General features: G+C 42.2%; 2 protein-coding genes across 5 annotated transcripts in view; one reads left to right on the forward strand and one right to left on the reverse strand.

The window, feature by feature from the left end:
* Positions 1-356: 356 nt before the first annotated feature.
* SOWAHC (sosondowah ankyrin repeat domain family member C) lies at positions 357-4853 on the reverse strand. Its single transcript, XM_026516241.4, has one exon. The coding sequence runs from the start codon at positions 4671-4673 to the stop codon at positions 3036-3038; it is 1638 nt and encodes a 545-aa protein (XP_026372026.2). The 5' UTR covers positions 4674-4853; the 3' UTR covers positions 357-3035.
* A 127-nt stretch (positions 4854-4980) lies between these two features.
* The window catches only part of SEPTIN10 (septin 10), a 59355-nt gene continuing 50082 nt past the window's right edge, over positions 4981-14253 (forward strand). Inside the window, exons 1-2 of one of the 4 annotated variants that reach the window (XM_026516213.4) lie at positions 5001-5523; positions 10628-10690. In XM_026516213.4, coding sequence (XP_026371998.2) covers positions 5497-5523; positions 10628-10690 — 90 coding nt within the window. In that variant the 5' untranslated portion in view covers positions 5001-5496. Of the gene's footprint in view, positions 5524-10627; positions 10691-14253 lie in introns of those variants that run through there. The other 3 variants (XM_048222652.2, XM_044379169.3, XM_044379173.3) reach the window with 3 other exon arrangements.

Genomic DNA, 14253 nt, shown 5'->3' on the forward strand with positions numbered 1-14253 from the left:
TGTGCATGAACTATATTTTTTTTGTTTTTGTTTTTTTAAAGGTAGTCGTGAAGGTACTACCTTCTGTCCAAGTTGATTCCTCCAACACTGAAGCCAAACTACAGTAGTTTTGCCCAAATTTGGCAATTTGAAGTGCAGAAAATATTGTAGGAAAGCACTGAATCTTCAAATCTTAACTAGCTGCCATTTACTTCCTGACCCTGAACAACCATCAAACTTCATTCCCTTATCAATTTTAAGGGACAGGAGAGGGATCAAATCACTGGAAACTTCGAAAAGCACTGTGTGAACTATAAAACACTACATAGGTAAGAAGTATAAAGGACTACAATGATTTAGACAATTCAGAGAAAAAATGTAGTGAGAATCTTTTATTTTGACAAAACAAACTTTTACAAATTATACACTCTATAAACTCCCAAGATTTCACTCATTTAAAAAATAAGAGACAAGGCATCCTGGACTCCCAAGATTTCAGTCATGAATAAAATAGTACCAGATTTTCAAGTTATATAAACTAGCTGCATTTTACATACCATAAAAGTGAAGCGAATTGTGACCAAACATTCACTAGTTTCAAGTGTACCTATAAGAAACGCATGGACATACTTGGGTTGTCTACCCCACACAGTTTCATATCAACAAACATCTAAGTAATTGACATATATATTTCCATTAATGGCAGACACAACTCCACAAAATCGAATTACGCATATCATTTGCTTTTAATAATCTCAATTTGGAAACTCTACATCCCTCTTTATTTTTTAGTTTAAGTAGCTGAAAATGCTATACTTATTGCACACAAGCACATCATGACAAGGAATGCTAGAAGTAGTTTCCCTCAGGAATGATTTGATTTTGAAAATTTAAAGTTAGATTTTATTGGAAAAGTTAAAATCTTTAGTGTGAAAAGCAGGTTAAATGAAGTATTGACTCAATCTTGAAGATACAGTAAATTATAGATTTTGTGCAATTAGTTACTAATATGTGTATTAGTGCACTGTGTATTAGTTACTAATATACACGTTTTGAGATTAATATTGACTTCAGTAGAACATTTAGATGGTTCTGAAGTATCTACTTTTTATAGTTCACTTTAGCTTTATATGTCAATGAGATATAAGATTCCTCGGCGGGAAGTTATATAGCTTGTTCTGCACTAGATATAGGCAATGTGCACATGATTCCAAACAAATGACTGCTTTTCACCTTCAAGGAACCTCTATTTATACAAAATGAGACTATTTTTACCCATATGTATGGATAAAAGTGCTTCTCATATATACATAATCCTAAAACAAAAAGGCACACAACAGATAATAGTTTATATATTTTATGTGAATATTTCTGATATGTCTTTAAACAAATTCAATTGCTATCTAGAAAGGTGTGACAAACGTGGTACAAATTTCTCCGACTTGGGAAAGTAAAGATCTAAGAACTCTCTAAAACTCTGCAGTTCTGTGCCATTTATATACTGGTTCATTCACTCTGTAACCTGTTAACTCACTCCTTAGCCTCTGTGGGCTGCAGGAACTTATGTTTCAGCAGTTAGGAGACCAAAAAGACTAAGGGAGAGGGACTTGTTAGAATTAATCTCCCACAAAGTTGTTCTGAATCTTGTTACAAATTGATTTAATATGCTTGTGAGTTAAATTCTATAATAATTATATAGATGTTTACCCTAACATATTTGAATGAAATGTAATTAAGAACTACACTTAACTCTGTAATCTTAATGAAAGGTATTTTTCACTTATATACAAAAGAATTCAATAGCCAGCAGCATTTAAATAAAGAAATAGTCCATCTCTTCTCTTTTCCCTTTTATAAAGTGCTATTTTTTACTGGGTAGATTTACTCTCCAGCTTTTCAATAACTTCACTGTACGTCTCTAACAAATTCAAGGAAACTGGAAAATTGAAAGTCTTTAGTATTATAAACATTTGCAAACATTGCTACAAAGCACAGACTATGAGTGTACATTATTACTAAAATAAAAAGTGTACCTTATGTGAGAATCATTGATTTAATAATTACTTCACAGAAGCATAGGCTCACTAACATTTATGCCAATTTTTGCTAGTCTTCTAAATCAGAAACAGCTTCTGTAGGCAATTCACATCTAAGTACCACTAAATAGGGTCATGTCAAATAGAACCAATGGTTATATGATCCCTGGAATTAAAATTCTGGCAAATTTAGACGTTTAGAATAGCAAAACAAATGAGTGAGAATTGGAACCAAAGGTAACGTTTTACTTAAAAGTACCATAGGTTAAGTGTTCTCTTTAAATAAAAATTTGTGTAGTTATTAATAATGTACCTTAACACTGAGTGCAGTGATACTAGAGATAGTTAAGAGGAAACCACACTATAGATTACCTCAAAAATGAATGTTGCCTACTTCTTTAGTTCAGTGATTAAAGTTGAAATTGCTTTTTAAAAAAATAGTTGAGCACTACTTACAATACAAACAGGATACCATTTTTATTCACATTATTCTCTAAATAGTATTTTCACTTTTCAACTTTGAACTGACCTTCAGTAGTATTTTAAAAGGTAAATGCAGTTAGTAAAAAACAAAAAACCAGGGCAGTGTGTAGTTTTGTTCACACTTAACAATTTCATTACAACTTGCATTTCTTGTTGCTCTTGGAAGAGTAAACACTTTTAAAAACAAACATAAAAGTGCAATATTCCTTATTTTGCATGGCATCCAGTAATGGTAAAATCAAAGGAACCCTCAATCATCAATTCTGTACACCCAATTTAAACACATTTCCAGTCCTCAGAAACAGGGACTCCAGGGCAGAGGGGTGGCATAGGGAAAAGAGGCCTAGGGGGAAGGTTTGATGAAATCAATTGGAAACCTACTTCACCCAGAATGCAGGAGGAATTCCTCCCACCCATTCCAACTTCCCAAGCAAGAATGCAGAATTTAGCCTCTTTTCTGGTCTCGCTTGCTTGCCTGCACTGTGTATTCTATTCCTGAAGACCAATAAACTTAGAATTTTCTAAAAGAAATTATTTTTACCCAAATACATTGGACTTCGGCCTCAATTTGAATGAGGATGAGTGGCCTTTAAGAGCCCGATCCTCCTCTTCCTCCTCCCCTTCCTCCAGTGGCTGCTCCGGGTCTCTGAAAGAGGGTGTAGTGTGGATGATCTGGGTCCGGAAGCGGATTTTGTTGAGTCTGGGTTTTATTCGTCCACTAGAGCTGCCAGGGGCCTTGCGACCTGGATCCTTTGCTTTGCCTCCAGCCCACCCCTCAGTCAAGTGGTGGTGGTGGTGGTGATGGTGATGGTGATGATCCCCTCCATCCTCCAGGACATGCGAGAGTTTGTAGGTGATGAGGTGTGAAGGGAGCACCTTTGAAAGCCTCCAGCGCCCACCCCCGCTGCCAGTGGCACTCTCTCCATCATCCTCATCCAGAGCTCCCACCAGGTTCTTGATTTCCTCCGCGATGCTCTGACTCAGGTACTGAGAGGCCTTTTTCCCACTGTAGTCCCTGATATCCACGTCTGCGTCGTAAGCCCCCACTAGCAACTTCACCACCTCCACGTGCCCGTGCATGGCAGCTAAGTGCAGGGCAGTGTAGCCTCCGCTTGTCCTGGCGTTGATGTTCACTGGCAGCTGGTGTTTGTTAGCGAAGTTGACCAGCATGGCCAGGAGCTCCTGCCTGCCGTGCTTGGCGGCCCAGTGCAGGCAGGTGAAGCCGGTGATGAAGTCTCGCTTGGCGACCAGGCCCGGCTCGCAGGTGAGCAACCCTTCCAGGCTGTCCCACTTGCCGTCAGAGGCTGAGAGCATCCAGGCGTGTTCCAGAGGGTCCAGCGTCACCGAACCCCCACCGCTGCTCTCCTCCTCCGCCGACGACGAAGCCACTGATGCACTGTCTGAGTCGCCCCCGCCTTTGCCGCGTACTCCCCCACAGGAGCTTCCCGGGCTGCTCCCCACGGGACAGACGCTTCTCTTCAGCTGCGGGGAGCTGCCCATCACAAGGTCCCGGAGGTTCTGGCGGGTAGACCTTGGGGTGGTCACTGCCCCGGGGTAGCTGCCCGAGTCCACCTCCCCGCAGCCGTGGGTTGGGGGCGCTAGGTCCTCGCTGGGCCCGGGGACCTGTCCCCGGGGGGGAGGCTGCACGTCTCGCCGCGAGTTTTTCCTCCGGGCCCCGCCGTTCAGGGGCGGCCCGTTCCGGCTTTCGCCGGCCGGGCTTAGCTGCCCAAGCGCTGCGGCCGGGCGCTCCCCATCGCTAGGCTCGCAACCCGGACTCGGGGACGCCTCGGGCGACGCCGCCTCTGGGCACAGGCCGCTGTCCCAGGTCTCCAGCAGGCCGTCGGGCGCCCCCGGGGCGCAGCTGCTGGACTCGGGCTCTGCAGTCACCGAGATGCTGGGCGGGTCCCGCGGGGGCACGGCTTCGGTCGGCGGGGCCCCCTCCAAGAACCTCTTCCTAAGGTGCACATACTTAGAACCGTCGGCAGGGTCGGTGCGCACCGTGGCCACGGCATTGACCAGCTCCTTGAAAAGGGCGCGGGCGCGGGTGCGCTGCTCGGGCTCGCCGCCCAGGGCACCCCTGAAGTGCTGCACCAGCTCGGCGTGCCGGGCCCGACCCCCGCGCTCCGAGAGGAAGCGCAGCACGGCTTCGGGGCTGAGCTCCGCCGGCCCCTCCATCCTTAGCCACGCTGCTGGCCTGGCGGCGGGCGGCTCAACCGGGCCCCATCTCGGCCGGCTTCAAAACGCTGGCTTCTGACCGACGTAGAGTTGAATCGGATGGCTCCTCAGGACCCGCGCCTGGGCGTCCACAGCAGAAGACGCCGCCACCGCCTTACTGGGGCCGCGCCCCGGGCGAACACGCCCCCGCCGGCCCCGCCCCCGCCGGCTGCATCCCGCCCTCGAGCCCGCCCACTTCCGGTCCCCGCGCTGGCCGCCAGCTCGGCTCCCGCCGGCCGCCGGCGGGCACGCCCCCTCCCCGCCCCATGGCCCGCCCACTTCCGGCCTTCGCGCGGGTCCACAATCACTGCACCCGCCCGCTGCTGTTCGCTGGCCGACATGTTTCCTCGCATCTTCTTCCTCAGGTCCCGAATCTCCTCCAGTCACCCTCCCCCTGCATGGATTTGTCGTTCTCTGAGACGTCGAGGGGCAGTCCTGTGAGAGGCTCGCTTCGCGCGCGCACTCAACGATTTGGCGCGGTTAATGGCGCGCGCCCCGCCTGGTGGGGCCTCCGCCCTCCGGCTCTGCGCCCTCGCGTCACTGAGGCTACTAGGCTTGGCTCCTCCCCTTTCCCCGGACAACCCCCCCAACGCTACCACCCTCCCCCACGCCCCGGCGGAGGCCGGCCCCGCCCGTTACACCCGCCTCCGGCCCTCGCCCAGCGCGTTCCACCCCTCCCGGCCCCCCTTCGCTCCGTTAGTGGTCGGGACGCTCGGCTCGGGGGCCGGGGCTGAGATCCCCGCTTCACTGGGACCGCCGCCTTCGCTCAGCACTGCTCGGAACCATGACCTCTGAGGTGGCGCGGCACCTGGTGAGTCCCGGTCCGCCCCTCACGCCCCCTCCGCTGCCCAGCGCTTCCCCCTCCCCCGGGACCCGACTCCCAGGACCCCCGCCCCGCCTTTCCCGGGGTCCCAGCGTAATTTCCTCCGCCTGGGGCTCGGGGCCCGCAGCCCAGTCCCGGCCGCGTCCAGTCCAGGCGGGGATTGTGAGCCGCGCCCCTCTTCGGCCCCTACTGCCCACTTGCCTGGTGCTCCCGGGCTCCCGCGGCCGGCTGGTCCCACCCGGGTGGGGAGGAGGGGTGCTCTTTCTCCTGCTGCAGCGCGGGAGACGCCTGGCGGGGCCGTCGCTCGCCCCCAGAAGCGGGGCCCAGGGCGGACCCCCACAGCTCGCTGAGAGTGCGGTGCTGGAGTGGCTGGAAGTTTTTGCCGTGCTTCCTTGTCTCGCCAGAAGTTAAATCTGAAACAGCGATTGTGGGTCCATCATTTTTATAACGGTTTTGGACGCACAGAGCAGATTAATAAAATAGTGGTGTAGTATTTTACGGTTGTACTCGCTTCTCTTACTGTACTCACTGGAGCCCAGCTTCCTTGGACTTTAAGAAGCTCCCTCTTTTTACCAATTGTGCGCTTGTCCAAGTTGTCCTCCATGAGGATTTGAGTTTTTTGTTTTTTTTTTGCCTTGGCACCCTTGAACGTTAAAAGAATGTATGTTTTGTTCAATGATTTGTTCAATGTTTTATACTTTTAAAATCACTTAAATATTTACCTCATTTGATAGTAAGCCAGTGTTTCTTAAAGTGTGGTCACAATTATTTTCATAACAATACCAAGCAATTATTTGCCCTTTTCACCCTCTTTCTGAGTATACATTGAGTTTTCCAGAGACTACATGAGGTGGAATGACCTCATCATTCTGAGGGCTAATATGTGTACTTGTCTTTTTTAAAAAAATTCTCTTTTAATTACTGATACTGTAAATATTAATGGTTTTAATCGAGGTAGGTGAAAGCTCTTTGGGGGCCTGAGACCAAAACGTTTTGGAACTACTGGTCTAAGCAATCTCCTAAATTAGTTTAGATAGTAGGAACAGAGTTTGAATTGTAGCCATAGAGGTAAGGAGATGTGTGGAAGTTATACAGCCAATTTCTTTGATAGAGCCTGGATAAGGATTTTTCGACATACCTGATACAGCCCAGGTCTCTTTCGACTTTCATCACGTGTTTAGAGAAATCTCAGTTTTTGTCTGAATTGTGTTACAGTTGCTTGGTGTGCATGTGTAGGTGAGGATAATGTGTTTTATAAACTGTGATTCAGAGTAATCTTCAGAATCAAACGGGCTAAAGAGAGCACTTCCTTTAACTGGTGTTGGATTTCTTGTCAATTGCTGTACTTTTTTCAATAATACTACCTTTCTAATTAAACTTTTTATTTTGAGGTAATTGAGGATTCAGATGTAGTCGTGCAGTTGGTAAATAACAGAGATCCCCTGTACCCTTTATCCAGTTTTCTTCAATAATTACATCTTATAAAACCATAGTACAAGACTACAACCAGGACATTGCCATTGATACTGTGAAGATAGAGAACTTTCCATTATCCCAGGACCCTCAGGTTGTCCATTTATATTCATTTTTCCCACTTCCTCCTTAGCCCCTGACAACCACTAATCTGTTTTTCAGTTCTATAATTTTCTCATTTCAAGACTGTTATATAACAGAATCACATAGTATGGAACTTTTTGGGATTCAGAGCATAATTCTCTGGAAATTTCATCCAGCTGGTTGCATGTATCATTAGTTTGCTCCTTTTAATTGCTGAGTAGTATCCATGGTATGGATGTACTACACTTTGTTTGAAGACCTAGTTGTTTCCAATGTGGGCTACTAGGAATAATGTTGCTATAAACATTCCAGTACAGTAACATGTCATGTAACAGAAATCTTCATTTCTCTGGAATAAATGCCCAGGAGTATAGTTGCTGGTTCACATGGCAGTTGCATGTTTAGGTTTATTGTTTTTGTTTTGTTTTTAAAGATTTTATTTATTTATTTGTCAGAGAGACAGAGAGAGAGAGCAGGGGGAGCAGCAGACAGAGGGGGAAGCAGGCTCCCCACTGAGCAAGGAGCCCAGTGCGGGACTCCCATCAGATCATGACCTGAGCTGAAGGCAGACGCCTAACCGATTGAGCCACCCAGGTGTCCCGCATGTTTAGTTTTGATGAGAAACTGTTAAAATTGTTTTCCAGAGTTTCTGCACTATTTTACATTCCCACTAGCAATGTATGTGGGGTCAGTCTCCCCATATCCTCATCAGCACTTAGTGTTTCTATTTTTTATTTAGACATTTTGATAGATATATGTGTATATATGAGAGGTATGTGATTTTAATCTGCATTTCCCTAATGGTTAATGTTGTTTACCATCTTTTCATGGGCTTATTTGTCATCTGCATATTCTCTTCAGTGAAATGTCTCTTCATTTCTTTTTTTTTTCTTATGTTCAGTTGGCCAACATATCATTAGTTTTTGATGTAGAGTCCAACAGTTCATTAGTTGTATATAACACCTAGTGCTCCTCACAACACGTGTCTCTTCATTTCTTTAGCATTTGCTAATTGGATTTTTTTACTGTTGATTTTAGAGGGTTTTTTTTCTTCTTTAAAAATACGTCTGATACTGGTCCTTTCTTGATATGTAGTTTGCAGCTGTTTTTCTCTCAGTCTGTTGTTTTTTTTTCTTGTCCTCTTAAAAGGCTCTTTGCAGAACAAAAGTTTTGAATTTTGATAAAATCTGTTTTAACAATTTTTCCTCCAATGGATTATACTTCTGGTGTGAAGCCTTAGAACTCTTTGCCTAACCCTAGATCCCAAACATTTTCTCATTTTTTTTCCTAGAAGTTTTATAGTTTACTATTTTACATTTAAGCCCATGACCCATTTTTCAAAAAAGATTTTATTTAATTATTTTAGAGAGAGTGTGAACAGAGGGAGGGGCAGAGGGAAAGGAAAGAGAGAATCTCAAGCAGACTTGAGGGTGGAGCCCCCTCTAGGGCTCCATCTCCTAACCCTAAGATCATGATGTGAGCTGAAATCAAGAGTTGGACTCTTAACTGACTGAGCCACCCAGGAGCCCCAAGCCCATGGCATGTTTTGAGTTAATTTGTGTATAAGGTGTAAGACTTAGATCAAGTGTCATTTTTTGGCTTATGGATGCTCCAACACCATTTGTTAAAAATGTTATCTGTCCTCTATTGAATTGCTTTTGCACTTTGTCAAAAAACAAGTTGAGTATACTTGTGTGGATCTATTTCTGGGTCCCAATTAGCACATAGTCTTGATTCTTGTAGCTGTATAAGTCTTGAAATAGAGTGGACTGATACCTCTCACTTTATTCTTATTTTTTCTTTTCTTTCTTTCTTTTTTTTTTTTTTTTAAGATTATTTATTTATTTATTTGAAAGAGAGAGACACAGAGATAGCGAGAGAGAGCACAGGCAGGGAAAAGAAGGAGAAGCAGGCTCCCTGCTGAGCAGGGAGCCCAACACGGGGCTTGATCCCAGGACCCTGGGATCATGACCTGAGCTGAAGGCAGATGCTTAACCGACTGAGCCACCCAGGCATCCCTATTCTTCTTTTTTCAAAAATTATTTTGGTTATTATAGTACCTTTGCCTTTCATTATAAATTTTGGAGTAGTCTTGTCTATATCTACAAAGAATTTTGCTAGGATTTTGATAGGGATTACATTAAATCTGTATATCAATTTAGGGAGAATTAAAATCTCTAGTATGTTGAGTCTTCCAATTTACAGACATGATATCTCTCCCCATTTCTTTACATTTTCTTTCATGTCTTTCATCAGCATTATGTAGTTTTCAGCATACAAGTCTTGCATGTTGGATTTACACCCATTTCATTTTTTTAAGCAATTGTAAATTGTATTTTTAATTTTATCATGCACATATTCATTGTTAACATATAGAAATACAGTTGATTTTTGTGTTTATCTTGTGTCCTTTGACCTTGCTGAATTAATTTATTCTTGGAGTTGGGATTCCTAGTAGATTCCTTGGGATGGTCTTCATAGAATATCGTGTCACTTACGCATAAAGACCGTTTTATTTCTTTCTTTCTGTTTGCCGTTTCTTGCTGCCTTATTTGTGATGCTTAGGACTTGAAGCATCATTTGAATAAGAACGGTACGAATAGATGCCCTTGCTTTGTTTTGATGTTGAGGGGAAAGCAGTCTTTCATCACAGATGTAGATTTTTTGTAGATGTTCTTTCAATTCATGAGGGATATTGGTCTGTAGGTTTTTATATTGTCTTGGTCTGGTGTCAGAGTAATAATCGCTTCATAAAATTAATTGGGAAGTGTTCCCTCCGTTTCTTTTTCTAGAAGAGATTGTGTAGAATTGGTGGTGTTAATTCCTCTTTAAATGTTTGGTAGCCTTCTTCAGTGAAACCATCCGGGCCTGGAGGTTTCTTTTTTACAGTTTTAGAATTACAGACTTAATTAATCCTTAGTAGTTATGTGGCTATTAATATTATTTCTTATTGGGGGAATTGTGGTAATGGGTGATTTGATGACCCACTCCTTCCAAGTTGTCAAATTTATGTGTATAGAGTTGTTCATAATATTCCCTTTATTATCATTTTGATGTCTTCAGGGTCTGTAATGATGTTCCCTGTAACATTTCTAATAGGGTTAATTTGTGTCTTCTGTCTTTCTTGGTCCATCTTGCTTAGAAGTTTGTCAATTTCATCTGTCTTTTCAAAGAACCAGCTTTATAGTTAATTGATTTTTTTCTCTATTGTTTTCCTATTTTAAATATAACTTATTTCTGATCTTACCTTTATTTCCTTTTTTTTTTTTTTTTTTTGCTTGTTCTCGGTTTATTTTGCTCTTCTTTTTCTAAGTTTTTGAGGGTAGACCTTAGATCACTGATTTGAGACTTTTCCTCCTTTCTAATATATATGGACTTGGTGGTGTGAATTTCCCTCACAGCATGGCTTTAGCTATGTCCCACAAATTTAGGTATGTTGTATTTTCATTTTCATTCTGCCTTTATTTTTTAAAGAGCTATGTTAATCTCACTTGATACTCAGGTTTTCAGACTTCTTTTTTTTTTTTTTTTTAAGAGAGGAGAACATCAAGACTCAGGGAAGTTTCATATTTTGCTCAAGGAATTACAGCTGGTGATGGTGAGATTTGCTCTTGGCCATATTGTTTCTGCTACTGTCTCCTGCATGTCCCTTATTAGTAATTGCATAAGTGTTATGATTCAAGAGATCTTAACTGTATAGTTATTTATTGCTGACTGCAATAGTAGATCTTGAAATAATGTTGACTATCTTTTCTGTCTCCTGAGAAAAGCACTTAGAATTTCCTGCTTTTCCAGATTATCCTTCCCAAAACTTCTAAATGGTGTCTGAATTTTCTCCAACTCTTATCTGCATTTTGAATTTCTCTTTCAGTTGTAATGTTTCTGAACTCTTTTATGTTTCTTTTTTAGTTATCCTTCAGTGAAGATAATATTTGTATCTTATAGGCTTTCCTCTTTTTTTTAGTTTCTATTTCAAAGTTGTGATTCTTAATTCTTTACTTCCATGTCCTGGAATTAATTACCACCTCAGTGCCTTGTTGTGTTTCCATTTCTCCACCTGGAGAGACGTCCTTCTTTCCCACTGATCCAGATCCTATAATCATTATAGGATAATGAAAGACCAGGTTCCTGTCCCACCTTCTCTGAAGCTTTCCCAGAGAATCCTAATCCTTGACAATCTGTTGTACTGCTCATTTGCCGCTTAGTCATATGGTACCTTGTAATACCTCCTAACTTATGTTTTGTATTGCTACTTAACTTTTTGCATCAATTAAGTTTTAATGAGCCTTGCATTTTTCTCCTCTATTAAATGATCTGTCTTCAGGAAGAGCAACCTGTAATATTCTTTGTATCCTTCATAGCCGTGATTATATATTGTTGAGGACAGATGCTGCTTATTCTTTATGTGGAAAATAAGTTCACCTTGAATTGTTTTATTCTTGTTGAATGTTAAATGCATAAATTATAAATTCTTACAGGCAGCCAGGAGCTATTTCTTGGTCTGCATTTATGCTTTTATGAAGCTCCGCCTTCCACCAGGCTGGACACAGATAATGTCATACCTTTTAGGCATTCCCAGACTGGTTTTGATCCTGACATAGTCCCAGACTACCTATTTGTATTGGTATGTATGTATGTATTTTAGTGTGTGGGAGAGCAGTGCTTTAAAAATTTTACATTTTACTACAGAATAGATTTCCTCTTTCAGGAATATGTATCAACCCCCATTTTTAACCATATTAAATCTAATTTTCTCTGCTTAAGATTTTAAGTACTCCTAATACAACATACCTGATTTTCAGAGCTCTCTCAGTAAGAACTTTGATTTTTACACTTTCTTCTCATATCTGGAAGGAAGTTTGATTTAAATGATGCTTTATTTCAAAAATTTATTGGGCGCCTGGGTGGCTCAGTCGTTAAGCGTCTGCCTTCGGCTCAAGTCATGATCCCAGGGTCCTGAGATCGAGCTCCACATCGGGCTTCCTGCTCAGCAGGAAGCCTGCTTCTCCCTCTCCCACTTCCCCTGCTTGTGTTCCCTCTCTCGCTGTGTCTCTCTGTCAAATAAATAAAAAATCTTAAAAAAAAATTTATTTAACGCCTTGTAAGATTTGTATCTGCTACTGATTTGAAGATCACAGAAATAGGAATCACATTTCTTATAGTCTCAACAACATAAATAAAAGATTAAAAACTAATTTTAAATACCTTTTAAATAAATATGATTTTGTAGATTGGGATATAGCACTTAGACTTTTAGTAAATATGCATATTTTGCTCCAATATTCTTCCCATCTTTGAAATTTTGTCTTTGGCAGTTACAATTTGAAATTAACTGCTTTCTCTGTATTTCTCAGCAAGTCTTGAGATTTTTCACTGAGGAGTTTGCTGAAACAGCTTGTTCCAGGACATGACATTTTGAAGGTGAATTTTGTTTGCCAGTCTTAAAGTTGTTCAGACTTACATTTTGGTACCCCCCTTTTTCTTGTTCGTTTTGCTTAAATAATGTCACATCAAATGTGCAGGTTTCCCTTTGGCTACCTACAAACCTTGTTATCATAGACAAATGAAGGTGTGTGATTTACAATTTTACCTAGTTAGAAAAGTCTTGAGTCCTGGATATTCTGCAGCAGTGCCAGTGATCTTTCTAAATACCATGATCCCTTTAGACCTTGTGTTTGGAGAAACAGGGTTACCATATTCTCTCAGTAACTGCGAATTGACTACATTGGGAGTTTTAGAATTTTCAGATTTCTTTCAGTCTGTTTTTTCAGACACTAGACAGTTTTAAATTGTGGAATAAATAAGTTGTCGGGGAAAATTTTAAAAAGTGAACTGGGTATTGATACTAGAAAGGAAGGTAAAGTCAAACAGCATGGGAAAGATTTGAAATTCACCCTTGGGGAGATATAAACTGAGGAGAATGACCGCAGGCTTTAGAATTTCAGTCCTTCTTTCTGTTATAAGGGAAGATGCTGGGAGACTCAAGTGACAGAAAGTAGTTTCTCTGATAAGAATAGGAGAGACCTAAGGCTATAGAGCCTCTGTTAGGGGAGAGGAATAAATATATATCTTCTCAGCCATACTCTATTGAAGGCTGTCCCAAATCCTTTTCCATATAGAGAACCCTACATACTCTGATATTTAGGCCTGAGATAACTGACAGAAAAGTATACAGCGGTATAGTAGAGATTGCGTGGTAATCATTTAGTTAACAAAAGTTGTGTTCCAAAATCCTTATGATCAGAAGTAGAAATTGTATAGGAGGCCTAGGGTTATTTGCTGGGATGTCAGACCAGAGTAATAAATTGAAATATAAACTAAAATGATACTGTATGTTGAACAAAGTAATATATACATAGGAAGAAGAAGGGGCTGTGGTTAGGGGAAAGGAGAAGAGACAGTTGTGTTTGAGATTTGGATGTGGGGTGAGACCAGGAGGATGACCCAGCCCTGCAGGTCCTTGCCAGGTATGATGGGAGTCTCAGCCCCTTCAAGCTAGTTTTAGGCAGCCTGCTGTCACATTACCAAGGGGTTTACCAAGGAGAAGATGGGAGAATTGTCAGACATCTCTGATCTCCTTTCCCCTCTCCTCTTTAGACCCAGTTCAAGTTTATCCTACTCTCTGTGTGGGCTATACTTATAGAGACAGCAAGGAGTCCTATTGTTCTGGTTAGCCTATATGTGTAGAAAGATATTTTGTGAGTCATCTGTATGCTGTTTTATTCATAGACAAATATAAGTTGTGCACAGCAATATTTTGCCTAGTTGTATGTATACTGTTTAGCTGGAACATTACTTTGAGCTGTGGATTAAGCCAGAATCGCTCGAATGATTTTTGAAAATAAAAAGATGTCTGTTATAAAGGAGCTTTGTTTTTAACAGGAGTTGCTAACTAGGGTAGTCCTATATACGTGAATGAAAAATTGTCCTCTTTGACAAATCCGTAGCTTTTACTGCTTAGTCTGCAGAGCAATGAGTCAGGGCTTCAAAAACAAAGACATTGAATTATCCCCCACCTCCAGTATGATCTTCAGCATTTTCCCATTTATACTGCATGAAGTCCACTCATTAAAAAGTCTTTTCTTCTCTTGTGAAAGTATAGCTAGCTCTAGAAAGTAGTGGGTCGCTTTCCGAACCCCTAGTGAGGTCTCGGGAATCCAG

Source organism: Ursus arctos, unplaced genomic scaffold (genome assembly GCF_023065955.2).
Source record: "Ursus arctos isolate Adak ecotype North America unplaced genomic scaffold, UrsArc2.0 scaffold_8, whole genome shotgun sequence".
Lineage (NCBI taxonomy): Eukaryota > Metazoa > Chordata > Mammalia > Carnivora > Ursidae > Ursus > Ursus arctos.